The sequence below is a fragment of the Podarcis liolepis genome (genome assembly GCF_965112155.1).
Source record: "Podarcis liolepis genome assembly, chromosome: 15".
Taxonomy (NCBI): domain Eukaryota; kingdom Metazoa; phylum Chordata; class Lepidosauria; order Squamata; family Lacertidae; genus Podarcis; species Podarcis liolepis.
This window is the reverse complement of record NC_139566.1, coordinates 44064357-44081945: the sequence shown is the minus strand read 5'-3', so window position 1 is coordinate 44081945 and position 17589 is coordinate 44064357. Positions and strand designations below refer to the sequence as shown.

At 47.8% G+C, this 17589-nt stretch overlaps 1 protein-coding gene across 50 annotated transcripts in view; it reads left to right on the top strand.

Moving 5' to 3' along the window:
- NCOR2 (nuclear receptor corepressor 2) overlaps positions 1 to 17589 on the top strand; it is a 372848-nt gene that overhangs the window by 100543 nt on the left and 254716 nt on the right. For all 50 annotated transcript variants that reach the window (XM_083476607.1, XM_083476588.1, XM_083476601.1 and 47 more), the window contains exons 3-4: positions 4645 to 4772; positions 15668 to 15842. In XM_083476607.1, the coding sequence (XP_083332733.1) occupies positions 4645 to 4772; positions 15668 to 15842 (303 nt within the window). The remainder of the gene's footprint in view (positions 1 to 4644; positions 4773 to 15667; positions 15843 to 17589) is intronic.

Genomic DNA, 17589 nt, shown 5'->3' with positions numbered 1-17589 from the left:
TTCAGCTAAGCAATAATCAGGGACGCGGGTGGCGCTGTGGGTTAAAGCACAGAGCCTAGGACTTGTCGATCAGAAGGTCGGCGGTTTGAATCCCCACGACGGGGTGAGCTCCCGTTTCTCGGTCCCTGCTCCTGCCCACCTAGCAGTTTGAAAGCACATCAAACGCAAGTAGATAAATAGGTACCGCTCTGGCTGAAATGTGTTACCGGAAAAATCCGAGGGCTCCCTTGGACAAAAACAAAGACACCAACCAGGATAACTTGGAGCAAAACAGCAGCCTGTAGGCTTGGCCTTTATTGAACTGTTGCAACAGGGTGTTCCCCTCACTTGCAAGAGAGAGGAAAGACCCAGAAAGATAGTCTGCAAGACCTTATAAAAACTTTTGAAATTCCCATCCTCCAGGTCAAGCCCACCCCCAGAAACATCATGCACACATTACAGAAAGGAGGGGTTGACATCATGCATACATTACAGAAGGGGTTGACATCATGCATACATTACAGAAAGGAGGGGTTGAGGGAGGAGTTGTGGTGGTAACCTGAGTGTCCTGTCACCTGGCTGGTTCCTCCTTTCCCCCTGCTCATGAGTCACTTCCAGGAGACAAAGGGGGGGTTTGCAGTTTCCTGCCCCCAGAGGGAAGATCTGATTATTGTCCTTTGTTTCAGTCCATGCTGAATCCACTCCCATATGCAAGTTCTTTGTGATCCTGATTGTCTTCTGTCTGGGATCATCAGGGTTGACATAGCAACTGGGCAGGGCTCCTGTGGATGTGCTGGGATGGTGAAGGGATTATGGCTGACCAGAACCAAGTCACCCCCCTTTGATAGTCCTTGTCATATGGAGTAAAATAAAAATGGAACAGTGCAAATCTGATGTATGGTTGATTTTCTATGAATTTATAACAGAAATGTGGCGTATGTAGGTGTGAGTGAGTGTGTGTGTGAAGTTTGCACAAACAGAATGATTGGGGGGGGGGTTCCTGCTACAAATGTAAACAGCGTTTCCGTGCGCTGCTCTGGTTCGCCAGAAGCAGCTTAGTCATGCTGGCCACATGACCCGGAAGCTGTACGTTGGCTCCTTCGGCCAATAAAGCGAGATGAGCACCGCAACCCCAGAGTCGGCCCCAACTGGACCTAATGGCCAGGGGTCTCTTTACCTTTAAGTAATAAATAAGAGTAGTTCTGCTGAAATAAAAGTTTTCTAAGTCCACAGTCCTGGGGTGGAATTCTTGGTGGTAGAGCATCTGCTTTGCATGCAGGAAGTCCAGTGTTCAGTCCCCAGCATCTCCGGGTAGGACTGGGAGAGAGTCCAGTCAAGTTCTGGAGGGCACTAAGTTGGCAAAGGCTAATTTAAAAGGATGTGGTAGAGGGTAGTCCAGGGGTCCTTTACCTTTCAGACCTATAAACAGGTTTGTGTATGATGAATCTTGGTTCCACAATGCGCTTGGCTGTATGTGTGAGGAGGGGGTGTGGGTGGGTGTGTAAAAAGATTTTTAAGAAAAGCTGCCCCCAAATCCACAACATCAGGATTCCCCCCCCCCCTTTTCAGGTTCTTTTAAGGGATTTTTAAGAGAGATTTTGAAATCCCCCTTTGGCTCGGCTAAAATACTGACTTACCTTCCTCATGGATTTTTGCACGGTGACTCCGTTATGGCTGCCAGGTCTTCCATTTTTTAATGAAATTGCTCTTGGTATCATGTGGCTTTGGCCTAGGTTCTAAATAATTTGCTCTTTGTTCTTTGCCCAGCATCTCCCCTCCCTTTCCTGTGGGCTAATAAGGAACAGCTGAGATATCAAGGTGTTTAATAGGTGTGGCAGAGAGCTTTTCAGTTAATTAAACTGAGGGAGCCCTCTCCTTTTTGGAGGGGTCTAGGAATGAGATGGATGTGCCTTTTAATAAAATAGCACCTCCATCCTGCCCTCTCTGAAACAAATATTCCCCTTCTGAGAGTGTTTGAAGAGACATCCTTGAGATAATGGCAAATGGCTCAGGTCAGAGCTTTCTCAAAGATCTTCCTTCAGGAAACTCTTTGATGCATCGCCCATGGGACCCTTTTGAGTTGTGAAGCAGAGCCAGTTGGTGGCCCTGGACTGGTAGACCAGGGTTCAAATCCCCACTCAACTATGAAGCTCACTTGAGTGCCCTTGGATTGGTCCCGATCTCTTGGCTTGGCCTACCTCACAGGGCTGTTGTGAGGGTGTATTTTAAGAATTTAAGGTCTCAAATATATAAATTAAATGTACAAGGCAAACACGTGCATAAATACATAAGCCACATGTCTGAAACAGTACATGAAGACAGTCCTGAAACCATTTTGACTCTCCCAAACTGACCAAATGTTTCTCTGCAAGGAGGGAGGAAATGAAAAAACCTCCCCATTGTCTCTGTGATCACAAATCCTGCCTTAAGGGCACATTGAAGATGTGAATAGGGTGAGCCTGTGACCTGGCTGAGGAATGAAGAGTTTATCATTACAAAAGATTGGCCAGCCTGGCCGGGTGATCCAATCAGTGACCATTGACAGGTTTTCTGCCAGACAGGTTTTTGCTGCAAACCACCTCTTTCTGTGATGTATTTATGATGTATTGGGGGGGGGGGTCCTGGGCTACACCCCCTCTGTCATGTATGTATGATGTTTCTGCGGGTGGTCTGGGCAGTTTGAAAAGTCTACCTAAGGGCAGGCACACCTTTATTCTGGGTTCCTCCTCCCTCCTGCGGGTGGGGAGTGAGGACCCTGTTGCAACAGCTTTAATAAAGATCTGGCTTATTAGCTGCTTTGCTTCTCAATATTCTCTGGTTGGCCTCTGTTGTTTTCTCCTACCGATAGGGAACCCACTTAAGGACTCTATATGGGCTCTTGGGTACCCCGTAAGGGAAAAGGGCAGATTTTGTTTACAACAGGTGAAATGGGGAAGGGAGAGCCATCTTGAGTTTCTTGAAGGAAAGGCAGAATAGTGATAGCCTGGCGGCGGGGTGGGGAAGTGTGTGCATGTGTGCAGAATGGTACCGAAAAGCAAAAGGAAGGTGGTACTGAAGTGTAGGTCTTGATCAAATAACAGAACAATAAAATGTCTGGCCATTTTGATTGTTGACAACCTTTCTTAGGGGCACAAGGCACAGGTTCTGCTATCAAGACACTGTATCTCGGACTATTAAGACTTATTTTTAATACCACTTTGAGACTTTGCTTCTTCTTTTACAATGGTCCATCTAGCTCAATATTGTCTGCACTGACTGGCAGCAGCCCTCCAGGCTTTCTGACGAGGTTCTCCTCAGTGGTAATCCTCTGCAGGAAGCCAAGGCCAGAGCTCAGTGGTAGGGCGTCTGCTTTGCTTGCAGATGGTGCCAGGTTCAACACCCCACCCCACCAGGTAGGGATGAGAGAGACCCTTTTGTGAAATGGGGGGGTGCCGCTTCCAGTCATTGTGGACAGTGCTGAGCTGGACAGCCAGATTTGTGTGAGGCTGTTTAATACATTCCTAACATCTGAAGAAATGGATCGCTATGGTCAGGGCTCTGCATGGTCTGTTGGTCTCTGATTCAGAACTAAACTTTCTGGGAATGTCAGCTTTCATTGTTGTTATTGTTATAAGAATTTTAAGGTCTCTCTCATATACATATATATATTCATAACTATATATAAACCACATGTCTGAAACCCCATAGAAAAGGTCTTGAACAAATTGACCTCAAATATTTCTCTGCAAGGTCAAAGTGGGAAACCTCTCCATTGTCTCTTTCCTCACAAATCCTGTCTTAAGGGCACATTCAAGATATGAACAGGGTGTGACCTAGATTCAGGAATTAAGTAGTTATAATAACAAAAGAGTGGCCAAAACCCAGATAATGCAATCAGGTAACTTGCCACACATAAGATAAACAACGCATTCAGATTTCTGTTGCAGACTGCCTCTTTTGTGATGTAGGTATGATGTTTCTGGGGGTGGTCTTGGACTCCAGGGCGGGCAATTTAAAATGTCTTTATAAGGGCGGGCACACCTTTGTTCTGGGTCCTCCTCCTTTTCTGCGTGTGAGGGGAGCAGCCTGTTGCAACAGTTAATAAACATCAGACTTGCTATCTGCTTTGCTTCTCAATATTCTCTAGTTGGTTTCTGTTATTTTCTCCTACCTATAGAGAACCTACAAAAGGACTCTATATGGGCTCTTGGGTACCCGTTAAGGGAACAGGAGCAGTTTCTTTCTTACATCATAAGGTTATCTCCCCCCCACCAATCTTCCTTTTATTGGTTAAAGAAGGGTGAAAGCAAACATGTTTCTGGTTTTTAGAGGCTGCAGAGGTAAGTTGGAAAAGTTCATGTGTGATACCTGTCAAAAATAGATTTTTTTTGTGGTTTCCAGAGGGGCTTTGGTTTGCTTCAAAGCTTCTTGCTCACCCCACACGACTGGCAAAACAATGATGCAAAATAGAATTATAGAAATTGTTAGATGTAAGCTTGCATAGTGTATGCAGGTCACAAAATGCATATTCCCTTGCTACCGAATCTTTTGAGGGTGTGCTTTTAGTGTGGAGGGCACACAGTCCTATTGTGGGGAAGATTGAGAGTGTGTAATAGGCAGCTGGAACCTATGTGAAAGCCTCTGCAAATCCTGTCTCTTTTCTCCCCCCCCTCCCTTTTTGCTCAGGATGTGGGACTCTTGGAGTATCAGCACCATTCCAGGGACTACCCTTCTCACCTTCCCCCTGGGTCTATCTTGCAGCCGCAGCGGAGGAGGCCCTCCTTACTCTCGGAGTTCCAGCCAGGGAATGAAAGGTAAGGGGAATGCAAGGAGCGGTTGCGTGTGTAGTGCTATGTACAGAGTGCTTTGTGCACCAATATAAGTGGGTCTGTAGGGAAAGGTTGCAAAAATCTTGAAATACAAATTTTTGTGTTTAAACAACCACCACCACCCAAGGGTTAATGCAGAAGTGGCACGAAATGGACCCAAAAATGAACAAACCCAAAATGGACAGAAAAATAAACTGATCTGTTCATCCAGTACCTTGAAGGGTACACAGAACATGGGAACCAGCTCAGAAACCAGCGTGTCCTCCTTTTGGAGGTTTCTGGTGAATTGTATGAGTGTTGGCAAGGGATGCTTTCAAGAATGGGATCTACCTGGTGAGATCATTTGATTGTGGCCTTTCCCAGCTTTGTGGTCTATGATAGCCAGAAAAATATCCACAATATTTCTTGGAAGTGGTTGCCAAAGAGAAGCCGTGGAGTTCCTTCCTTTCTCCATCAGTGGAAGTTTTTAAATATAGACCTGCATAAACATATGTCAAGAGCGGCTCAGGCCTAATTAATCCTTCTTTGGTGCAGCAGTTGTGGACTTAGGTGACCTCTTGAGGCCCTTTCCCACACCCCCACGCTCCCCCTCTTTGTGTTTCTTGGATTTATTGGTGGCTGGAGGCTGCAGTGCTGGTGAGGGCTAGCCACAGCAAATTCATAGAATCATAGAATCATAGAGTTGGAAGAGACCACAAGGGCCATCGAGTCCAACCCCCTGCCAAGCAGGAAAATTCCTTGGGCTTTCTCTGGCACCAGAAGCGGTTCCCTCATTTCCCCCTCGCCCTTCCTTCGCCAGAGGAGTGGGGAGGCGCAGCCGTCCATGCAGCTGAGCCCCCCCCCCCCCCCGCGCGCGCAGATTCAAGCTAGAGGCATCTGTAAGAGCTTTGGCTGGGTTCCCAGGTTCCGATTGCTTAGCTTCCAGCTGAGGCAGCTGGCTCTTGTGGGCTGGCAGGGGGTGGGGAGGAGCGGCAGGCACAAGGGAGGCCTGTGAATTTGGAGGAGAGGATTCAAGCAAACAGCAAGCACAGACTGCTGCTGTGTCTCTGAGGGGAGGAGGAAAAACGGTTGAGGGCAGGAGGCCAAGCCTGGCATGGACCAGGGCTCTCTGTGTCAGGCTGGTTTGCAGCCGATCCTCTACCCCTTGGCATTAGGTAGAAGAGGGGTGGGAGACCTCAGGCCTAGGGTCTGAATATGGCCCCCCTGGACCCTCTGTCAGACCCTCAGCCATGCATTTGAATCCTCCTTGTGTGTGTTTCACCTGGCTAACGCCACTTGCGTGCCTGGGTGGAGGATAGAGAGGGGTGCCAGTAGGAACAAGCCTGCTGTAGAAAGGTAAAATATATCTGCTCCTCTGCTTGTCTTTGGCCCGGGCATCACTGTCATGTGGCCCTCAGAAGGCTGCTGAGAAAGGAATGTGGCCCACCAGCTGAAAAAGGTTCCCCACCCCTGAAGTAGAACAAGCTTGCCCAGCCTGCTGCCCCCAGATGTTTTTTGGTGAATACAACTCCCATCAGCTGTGACTGTTGCCCATGCTGGCTGGCGCTGATCGGCGTTGCAGTCCTACAAAGTTTGATGGGAGCAGTAGGTTGAGGTGGGAGAACATTTGGAGAGGAGTGGATGGGGGGGGATTATTACCGACTCACTGCGCATCTGCTGTCTGACGCCCTGAGTGTTAGTTTTTCCTTCCCTTTGTGTGGCATCTTAGTTGAGTGCTTGACCAGAGTACTGTGGAAGGTGCCACCACAATAACCTCCCTCCAGAAATGGCTGTTAACCGGAAATCTGCTGGAGCCCCGGTTTTCTTTTATTTTCATCCACACCCCGCTTCCTCGCCTGCCTGTCAGTTCTCGTAAGACACTCCTGTTTTTCAAAGCAGCTTACTCACAGTCCTTGGTCTTCTCCTCATCACCAGCACAACAGCGCATTTCCTTCTCATTCCTTCAGCTTCTCCTTTTGGCTGAAATGCTTCTGCTTCTGGAAAGGCAAGAGAGCAACTGAGGGAGGGAGGGAGAGGAGCTTTTTGATTGATAGCTGGTGGGCTGCTCAGCAGCTCCAGAAATGAACCCCATGTGCCACATGAACAGCGGCTGGGGCCGTGGCAGGGGTGAGCAACCTCAGGCCTGGGGGGCAAAAGTTAGCCTTCAAGAATCTTTATCTGGCCTTCAAGGTCCCCCCCCCCCAAAGCCACACTCCCTCTGTCCAGGTTACTCCTCTTGCTGGGCTTCCTTCGCATCCTCCATGAGTACTTGGCTTGGCTGGAATGGAGGCTAGAGAGAGTGTTTGTGTGTAGCAGCCAGCCTCCTGCACAAAGGTTTCTTGTTGCTCCTCCTCCACTGGCATGTTGCCCCTGGAAGTTTTTCCAGAAGAGAATGTGGCTTCTGGGCTGAGAAAGGTTCCCCAGCCCAGGCTTCAGCAGAGCCGGCCCACCCATGAGGCAAGGTGAGGCAACCGCCTGAGGCAGCAAGATCCTCAAGGCAGCAGATCTGGATGTCAGTCTTTCTTTCCTCCTTGTTCCTGGTGTGGAACTTCCCTCACTCCTTCCCCTCACCTTGGGCTGCGCTGTCTGTTTTTTGACAGCAAAGGCCACTATTTGTGCTCCAAGACCTCTCCCAACATTTCTCCTGAACACTACAAAATCACTCCCGACAACTTTGTCATGCTCTGCACTAAGTGAAGCTTTCACAGCGATCTACATAACAATGTGTTTCGCAGTTATGATCCCTTGAGGTTCTGAAGCTCACAATGCCCTCTAAATACCACCCGGTGCATGTTCCAAAGGCTTTGTGAAGGCAAAAAAGGGGGTGAAATCAATTATCCAAGTTCTGTTTGGCAATAGGCAGGTATGGGGAACCCTCCAGCCTCTCCAAGCCATTTTCTTCAGCCCTCTGGCCCCTCCTTAGGACTGCTGAGCCAGAACCCTCACTGGCCCTGCTTTGCCCCTTCATTGCCTGGATGGATGATAGAGATGGGCAGGAGCCGAAACTAGCCCAATGTCCCAAGTTAAAAGTCGCATGATTTGCTCAGCCGACTTCTGCCTCTGGCCTTGCCCACCATCGGCAGGTTGCTTAGAAGAAAACTCTGCCCTTGGGTTCCCTGCCCCGTGGTCGAAGGAGACTCAGATCGGAGAGGCTCTCCCAGTCTGTCTGCTGGTGGGCCACTTCACGCTGCAGAGCAGTGGAAGAACGTTGTCCCCACAGGCCCAACATGACGTCACATGTGCATGCCTAGCGGGTATTCGGCTGCTTCTTCCTGAGCTCAGAGCCAAGTCATGCCCATGTAACGGCCAGCTTTGGGGCTTGTTCTGAGTTATTTTTATATTCCAGAATCTGTGTTGTCTGTCTTGCTGCCTGCCTGCCTCCTCCCTCCCTGTTTGTCAGGTTCCACATCTGCTTGCATCTTCTTTGGCCTTCAGATCAGGCTCCTTCTAGGAGGAAGGGCAGTTGCTCAGTGGTAGAGGAGATACAGACCCCAGGTCAGCCTTCAACATCTCCAGGTGGATTTAGAAAAGATTCCCTTCTGGAAACCTTAGAGAATTATTGTCAGCCAGTGTTGACAATACAGAACTAGATGGAATAACAATCTGATATAAGTCAGCCTTCTATTTTTTTCTTTAATTTTTTAATTGATAATATTTTAATTAAACAAAATTTAGTAGAAATAAAAAGTAAATACAGAAGAAAATGAAATTAAAGGTATATTATATACTATACATGCAAACAACTTGAATTCCATATATGCTTGTTCAGTTTACAGGTATTGTCAGGGAACTGCCATCGGAACAGGGGAGGGAGGCAGGGGGGCGTTGGGATACAGAGAGCTTCCAAAACTCCTGAGGAGCAGTTCCTCTTCCATCAGTGGGGAAAGCCACCCCTCCAGTGGAGAAGAGGGGAAAGGGCTTGAGCCAGTGCCTCACCTAGCCAGGCTGGCCAGGAGGGACGCACGCCTCTTCCGTCGCCCAGCTTGCGCAGAGGGGTAAAACACAAGGAAGGGAGGCGGAGGCTTGGGGTGTCAAAGTTCTTATGTTGGGGGAGAAGCCGGAAGGGGCCACTCCCGGATTCTGTAAGTGACTAAGACGGACATGCACTTTGGAGATCTGCACTGTAAATAGTTTTCACAATAAAAACCTGTAAAAGACAGGTTTGGAGTCCTGCCTGGTTACTTGCAAGCAACCACCAGCAGCATCTGACAGGTATATAATGTTATCATCCAAATACATATATGGTTATTTATAACCTATTATATTTTTTATAAAAGCTTTCCAAATATTGTTATATTTTTCCGTAGAAAGGCTACATCTGTAAGCAAGTTGTTCATACATTGCGAGTGCTGTCATATGTTCAATCCATTGACTAAAGGGGGCCATAGATTTATCTTTACTGTGCCTCAATACTAGCCTTTTTGCCATAGTAAGGCAGCTTTCTATGACTCTAGTTTCTAAGGATCACATCCTGCAAGCACATCACTGGTTGTTTTTTTAGGGGAGTGGGTGAGTGTTGGCTGCTTCCACTTTTGCTCCAATCCTGCTCTGAAGGGATTTTATTGTTCAGACCCTCAGGCTGAACAGTGATCCTGCCTCCACGCCTTCTGTGTGTCCCTGAAGCTGTTAGCCAGGGGCCAGACTGCCTGCATCCAGCACCAATGCCTTCCAAATCTGGTAGTAGTATTCAAGCACACAGTCTCTCGCCTGCAGTTAAATTGGTACAGTCCTTGAAGATCTGTGCCATATTTTGCTTGTGGAGCCGTGCAAGTTGTCTCTGAGGCACTTTTATCTGGAGTTGTGAGGCATTTAACATTGCAACACCTAGACAGCGCTTTACCACTAAGCTATGCCTTGCCACACCTCTTCTATTGTTTGTGGGCCATTTTCTGGAAGGTTTCCCCTGCAGCGTGTGTGCCGTGGGCCCCGCCAGCTGGGACAAATGAGCTTTGAAAAGTTATTTTAAGGTCTCCTTTTCGTACACGTTGTACCACAAATACTTGCAGAGGAATGTGCTGGCAATCTTGCTTCTTTTCTTTGTCTGATCACCACCCCAAGGCATATTTCTAACATCCTAGGCTGTCCCTGAACCGGTTCAGAAATGGTGTAGTGTTGCCCAGGAATATTTGAAGTGTGCCCTCGAAACATCAAGATTTGCAGGCCCAATGCAAGGTGCTCACGTTGGTGTCTAGGCCCCAAATGTCTGAAAAGCTGCTTCCATCCCCACAGAGACCCTCTTGAGTGCTAAGATCAGTGGAGGGTTTTTTCTTGGTAATACTGCCACCTTCAGAAGTGTCAGGAATGGCTGTCTGGGACAGGGCTTTCTCTGTGGCAACCCCCAAGTTGTGGAGCTCCTTCCCCAGAGAGGTGCATCAAGCACCTTTGGTGCATAGTTTTTGAAGATGCAGATCTTTACCCCAGCCTTTGACAGTTAAGGTATTTCTGTTTTTGCTTAATTTGTACCTTGCTGCTTTTGTTTGAAATGGTTTTGCATTGTATTTTTACAATTGTATACAAACGGTTTTTCAATTGGAAGCATGATTGCATTGCAGTGGCCTCTTCTGGGACCTCACAGTGGAGGGTGGGTAAGAAAGCATATAAGTGAATATATTAATGTAGGAAAAGGACTAGAATTGCATGTATTTTCCCTTAAAAGTTGGAGTAGATCACAGCAGAATGGTCTTCAGTGTTCAGGGGTAAGCCTTACGCTACAGAAGGGTAGTGCCCCCTTTTAAGAAAGGGAGTGCCCAGGGAACATCACCATCGGAAGGTGGGCTGGAGAAAGCACCGTGTGCCTTGCGGAGTCAAAACAGGTTGATGCTGGTCCTCCAGCTCAAAATGGGAATGTGGGTTTTGGCATGTTTTCCATTTTAGATGGAGAACCTGAGGCCCTCCAGACTTGCTGGACTGCAGCTTCTACCATCCCTGGCGCATTGGGACATGCTGGCCAGCAGGACTAATGATGGGTTGGCATTCAAAAACACCCGTTGTACACTTTGAGCCACACCTGCAGTCCTCCAGCCTGCCTCTGCCTGCTCATTTTGCTTCAGGTGGCGTTTTCTTGTAGTTCACTGTGCTGTAGAAACAATATGTAAATCTGGTGGCCCTCTGAATGTTGATGGATTCCAACTCCTGTGATCCCTGACTACTGACCTCGCAGGCTGGGGTTTATATGGGGGTCGGAGTCTTAACAGCATCTGGAGGGCCATCCCTGGCTTTTTATGCTTTTCTTTCACTGCCCTGTAGAAAACCAGCAGGAAACACTTCACATATATTTATCTCAGCTGGCAGCCCTTCTGCAAGTATCATTATCTGTATGTTTGCAGTATTATTACCCCCATATGGCCTCTGGCAGAAAGCGGGAGGCTTGCTGAAGGCCACCGAAGGAGATTGGAAGCAAGTGGGCTCAGAGACTTTGGAGCTTGAACACGGAAAGTTCAGGTTGCAGGCTGGAGTCATGCAGCTACCCAGGACTATTTTTCCATAGGCCTCACAACCCACTGCAGGCCCAAAGGGGTATGGAACCCTTTTAATAGGCAAGCAACATTTGTTTTATAAAGACTGCTTTTCATGCTAAAAACACAAAGAAACAAAACCATACCTCCCAATGCAGCTTATGAACTTTATATCCACCAGTGCACAATACAACATAATAGCAAAACATTGAGTTCATTCAAGCAATATTCACATTTGGTACTAACAATACAGTAACAGTAACCTAGCATAACATTAATAATCAGGATAGCACCTACACCCCAACTCCTAAATTTGCCCACAAAGGCTAAATGATAGGTCTTTGAGGCTTGTTTAAATATTTGGAGGATGGGGCTTGCCTGGGCTCACTCAAAATAAATCTTTGCAGTTACGTGGCCACCACTGAGAAGACCATGTTCCCTGTTCCTCTCAGAACAAAATCTCTTGATTGGCCAGATCTGATATAAATACTTTCTCTCTTACCCGGCCAGCAGATTTCAAAACAGGCCAATTGCCAGAAAAGCAAGGACAAGACTCACCCGTTGCCTTTTTTAGTGGGGGGATATATCTTCAGTCAGTGGTAGTGCACACACTGGTGTGGCAGAAGAGGATGGCCAGTGTGGTGGGAAGATTCAAGGACAATCAAGGAAACACATGAACATCTCAGTGTAGTATAATATATTTTTTAAAAAAATTATTTGTAGAATATGGATAGATATATTTTCAAAATGTGAGCAAGAGGATCAAGTGATACTGAGGACAACCCTGGTTGTGTTTTCCAATGTATTTCTTTTCAGTGAAATATTTCGTGTGGCCCAGAGAACAAAGTTTGAGAACCACTGTCTTAGGTGAATAGATCACTCTCCCTCCTCACTCAACACTGTGCAACCAGCTTAGCACATTCTCACCACCACCATTACTTCCCCAGGCACTGAATGTTTTTGTTGCCAACAGAACAGTATTCTCTGCTTTCAGCATTTCATAGAACCATAGAATTTTAGAGTTGGAAGGGACCTTGAGGGTCATCTAGTCCAGCCCCCTGAAATTCAGGCTCCATCTTCTAACTCTGGGAACTGACCTCAGTTGGTGGATCCCACACTCCCCCTCTCCCGCACCCTGGTTTGGGAAACCCACCTGGCCTAGATTCAGGCTTAACCACCCTCAGCCCTAGCCTAGCCTTGTTCAGTGTTGCGGCACAACAGTCTTGGACTGCAGACTGCATGGTCCTGCAGGAATGTTTTTTCAGCCAGACAGCTGCATGCCCTTCTGGACAACCTTCCAGCAGCAGGTGGAGGCAGGGGCCACATATGTAAATTTTATATTTGTACACTTGGCTAGTTTCCTTATATGCTCATGCACCCCTCTCTGTCCTCCGCTGAGATGAGCTTGAGACAGCTCAGTTGGTAGAGCATAATACTTTTAATCTCAGGGTTGCGGGTTCGAGTCCCACCTTGGGCAAAATATTCCTGCATTACAGGGGGTTGAAATAGATGGCCTGTGTGGTCCCTCCCAACTCTGCAATTCTAAGCAAGAGGCACTATCACAGCTCAGGAGCCCAAAGGCAAACAGGGAGGGTGTGCATCTGGGGAGAGTCCCAAGGACCAGCTACAGGGAGCCTGAGGGTCCCCACACATGTCTTATGGGGAGGTCTTATTTAGGTGGCATTTCCACCTTTTGAGGGATGCGGGTGGCACTGTGGGTTAAACCACAGAGCCTAGGTCTTGCCAATCAGAAGGTCGGCGGTTCGAATCCCCGCGATGGGGTGAGCTCCTGTTGCTCGGTCCCTCCTCCTGCCAACCTAGCAGTTCGAAAGCAAGTCAAAGTGCAAGTAGATAAATAGGTACTTCTCCGGTGGGAAGGTAAACGGCATTTCTGTGCGCTGCTCTGGTTTGCCAGAAGCAGCTTAGTCCTGCTGGCCACATGACCCGGAAGCTGTACGCTGGTTCCCTCGGCCAGTAAAGTGAGATGAGCGCCGCTACCCCAGAGTCGGCCACGACTGGACCTAGTGGTCAGGGTCCCTTTACCTTTACCACCTTTTGAAGGAAGTGGCGTAAGCCAGTCCTGATTTGTTTGGAGGGGGCACATCCTGATCATTCACCTGAGTGGGGCCCCAAAAATCTGCCCTCAAGCAGAACGTTGCCGTTATTCCAGTTCATGCCTTCTTTGCCCCACTCATTCCACCATCTTTCACTCTACCTGAATACCCAGGGTGGGTAGGTGGGTACAGTTGTATCTGCATAGTCACTTCAGAAAAATTCAATATATGGATAGAGAGTTCATTATGTGTAGTGCTTTTCTGAGGGGAGCGGGGAAGATTAATCATTAGACTTCCGTCTTGAGGAAAGAAATGGAAGCTGTAACAAATGGCTGTACATGTAAATTTGCCCTGTGCATTTTTGCCTCCCCCCATAGTAGTAAAGGCAAGGCAGTTTGTTTTCAAAGGAGGTTTGGGTAGGTTTGTGAGTCATTCTTTCTTGGAGCTGGTCGTTGTTAAGGGTTCCTCACCCGCTTTTAATTCTGTTTTCTTTATCCTTTTTCTTTTCCCCTTCCTGGCAATTAAGGTTTTGAAGCATTTGTCCCATGGTAACGAGAAGTATGGTCCTTTTGTCAAAAACGATACATTCTGTGCACGTTAATAAGCCTACGTTTGCTTGCAGCCCTCCGAAGCAGACGTGCGGAGTGTGTTGAGAGGGGAAAGCTTAATTGCGATTCTTATTGAAAGCAATTAATCCTCTTGATTGAGGGGTTGGGAAGATGGTGGTGGGTTGGGGTTGGGGAGACGAGCAGGTAGCACTTGCAATGCTAATGCCAGATGGGATGCCACAATAGGTTTACCAGATTTAAGATGCAGCCAAATAGGTTTGCAAAGGGGTTTCCTCCTCTTCATCTCCTGTCGTCACCTTTCAGTCATGGAATCATAGAATTGTAGAGTTGGAAGGGACCCCAAGGGTCATCTAGTTTTAGTCCAGTACCCTCAATGTGGGAATGAATATGCAGCTGTCCCATATTGGGATCGAACCTGCAACCTTGGTGTTATCAGCACCATGCGTCCTGATGCTGTTGGACTCCCAGCAGCCCCAGCAACATAACAAGGGCAACAGCTAAGTATGGCTAGTATGATTATTTCTCAATTGTTTCTCACAAGCCACAAGGCATCCTCAAGTGGTTTACAATCACCCAGGGGTACCAGGAGGGCCACAGGTTCCCAGTTTCCACCCTACAACGACTCTTGAGGGCAACTGGATGCTTGAGGGTGGTTTGGGGGGGGGTTCAGCTTGTGCATCCCCACTGACTAAAGGAGGGAAGCCCCAGGGAGACTAGGACATTGGTTATGAGACTCCCTTGCACCCACTGGGTGAGAGAGGATCAGCTGATATTTTCTGGCACCAGTGAAAGCTTCCCGACCACAGTGACTTTTTCCCATGGCCCACAACTGTGCAAGAGCAGGGCCTGGCAGGGGGTGGCACCTGATTCAGATTGTGATTACAAAAGGGAATCCAGGTGGGGCTTCTTTCCCTGGGAAAGCTCTGCAATGGCCAAGGGAGGCTGAGACTTCAAGCTGAGGGAAATGGTATGCTGTGCAGACTTGGGAGGAATGGATTCAAGTTGCCTTCTGCCCTAGAGATATATGTCAGGCCTACCTCAAGGAGCTGTTTTGAGGATGCATGCTATGAATACAAGAGAGTGCTTAGCAAATGGGAAAGATTCAGCATAGTGACAAATAGTGTGTCAGGCACTCAGGTTGAAAGACTGTCAAGCTTTTAACGACGTGCGTGAATGAGAATCAGACAATGAAACCAAGAAGGGGCGGTGAGGAAAGTAAAATAAAATTATGGTTTTAAAATCTGTTGATGATGCTTTTGTTGTTACTATTGGAAAATTTAATAAAATGTTCTCAAAAAAGAAAGGAAGAAAGACTGTCAAGCACCTGAAGCAACAACAGAAAGCCCAGAGGCAAAATGGCAGATATTCAGCCTTGTTGGGTGGTGCAAGAGAGATTATAGTGTGGTGTGTGAGCGTGTTTCTTCTTCGCAGGGTTTGCTTACTGAGGAAGAGCAGCAGATCTAGGAGTCTTTATAGTGAGGCAGTATACAAATTCAATCAATGAATCTATTAATAGCAGGCAGTGCCATAGGATCGGCTGTGTGCACTCGTGTGATCCTTAGGACTGGGAGGATTCTGGGAGGGTGTGAGGACGTCTCAGCCTGAACTGTTCACAGTTCCCTTTTCTGGCTCGTGGAGAAGCTGCAGGAAACTGTCCTTCACCAAGGCTCCTAGGCCAGGACCCAGCACTACCTGTCACAGCAGTCATAATTCCTGTGCCCCTTTCTTTTGCTTTCTCTGGACTGCAGGTGTTACTCTGCATCCCAGGACTAAGGCTGCCTTGTGGCCCTGTAACGGATCCTTTCTTTTTGCCTCCCCATCAGGTCGCAGGAGTTGCACGCCCGAGCTGAGTCACATTCCTACCTCTCTGACCTGAGCAAACAGTCGGAAATTGAGTTCATTGAGACGAAACGGCCCCGGCTGGAGCTGCTGCAAGAGCCTTTGCTGAGACATTCACCTCTGCTCAGTCAGCAGGGAGGGACGGAGGATCTCTCCAAGGTAAGCCAAGGAGCCAGGCACACGCAGTACAGTACATGTTGGTTTTGCGATGAGGAAAAGGAGGAGGAGGAGGAGGTGGCGGCTGGGAGAAATACAATGGGCAACTTGAAAACTGTCTGTGTGGTCTGCAATATTCTAGCTGTTTGCAATATGCAGCCAGCAAATGGATTTTTAGAACTCTCACCTTTGCTGGTCTTAGAGGCTGGTTCAGAGGAACTAAAATGTTGGCGTTGTCTTCACTTTACATGGGCCCGCTGGCTGAACGCTTTGCAGCATAAGGGCCTGACCCCAGAATGCACCGGACACCTTGCAGACCCCACAAAATTCTGCTTTGCCAAATGGAAGGATTTGCAACCGTAATGGATTTGTCTGCAATATTGTCTGCAGGGCAAGCCAAGGTTTTTGGAAGCTGGATGAACAGGAGGGCTGCTGGTGTAAGTGAACTGAAGGACAAAGGGTGGCAGAAAGACGAGAGAGCAGAGTAGTGGGTTGGGAAGCAGGAATCTGGGGAATGGAAAGCAGTGGTGTGGTGCAGTGGATAGAGGTTCCTTTCCTTCTGTCAGCTGAGACATTCACTCACTGATCAGCTATTGCCTCTCAATGTGAATCCACCTTACAGAGTTTTTGTGAAGATTTTGTTTCTGTTTTGCTTTTATTAGTATTTTGTATTCTAATTTTGTATTTTTCTGTAGTGAAGTGCCTCAGGATCTTCAGATTTAAATAATAATAGCAACAATAACAACAACATGGGCTAGCCTTATGCACACTGCCCTGAGCTCTTTTCAGAATAAGTGGGATACAAGTCGGTTGAGTTGAGAGAAAAAATAGGTGGAGGTGACTGAGGGAAAGGATGATGGGGAAGAAGCTGGGAAGGAGTGTGTAGAAGCACAGAAGGCAAGGAGTTCCCAGGGCTATAAAAGAAGTGGGGAGGGTTTCTTAAGGGGCAGGGATTTGAATAAACGATTTGGCTGCAGGCAGTGATAGTCCTGCCCCTGCACATTGGACTAGAGGCTGTTGTGTGTCCCTTTCAGACTGAGTGTTGGATGCTCAGTTGCGGAGGCCTTGAATTTCGCTGCAGTTCTGGCTTTGGAAAAGCATGCTCTGAACTGCAAATGCTTGGCACAAACCTCAATTGCCAGTTTTGTTTGTCTATGGCGGTCTGAGTGGGCTATAATCGTTCTCCGAGTGAGTTGTAATATATTTATGTGCCCCTGTGGGGTGGACTTTTGGCCTTGTATGATCTACTTGGTCTTTCACTGCGACCTGGAGGTACACCAGCTGGAGGCAGATGCAAAGTAGTGGGGTGTGTGGGTGTGCATGCAGGCGTAGTTAAGAAAGAAGGTGCCTCTGATCAGTGCCAGAAATGAGAACTTAGTCTTCTATCCCAGCTCCACTCCTGGTTTTTCTCTAAGGCTTTCTTAACTTAAAGCAGTCTAATTTAGATTTAGACCACAGATTTTGCTGGGAATAATTTATGCATCATCTTCAACCTTTCTGGGCCTATGGGCAAATTTGCAAACTGGAGAAGCTTGTACAATACACACATCACAAACACCCCCCACACCCATCGCATTATGTTCTGTTGGCTGCAGCAGCCAACAGCCTAATTTCAGCAAGGGTATTTCGTGAGAACTAGAGGAGGCCTAGTTGGTGACTCCTTCTCTGTAGATTAAGCTGCTTTGTCTTCTGGCTTGGTGCAAAGCTTGGGCATTCTCACTCCCTGGGCAATATCCCAGTTCAAGAACAG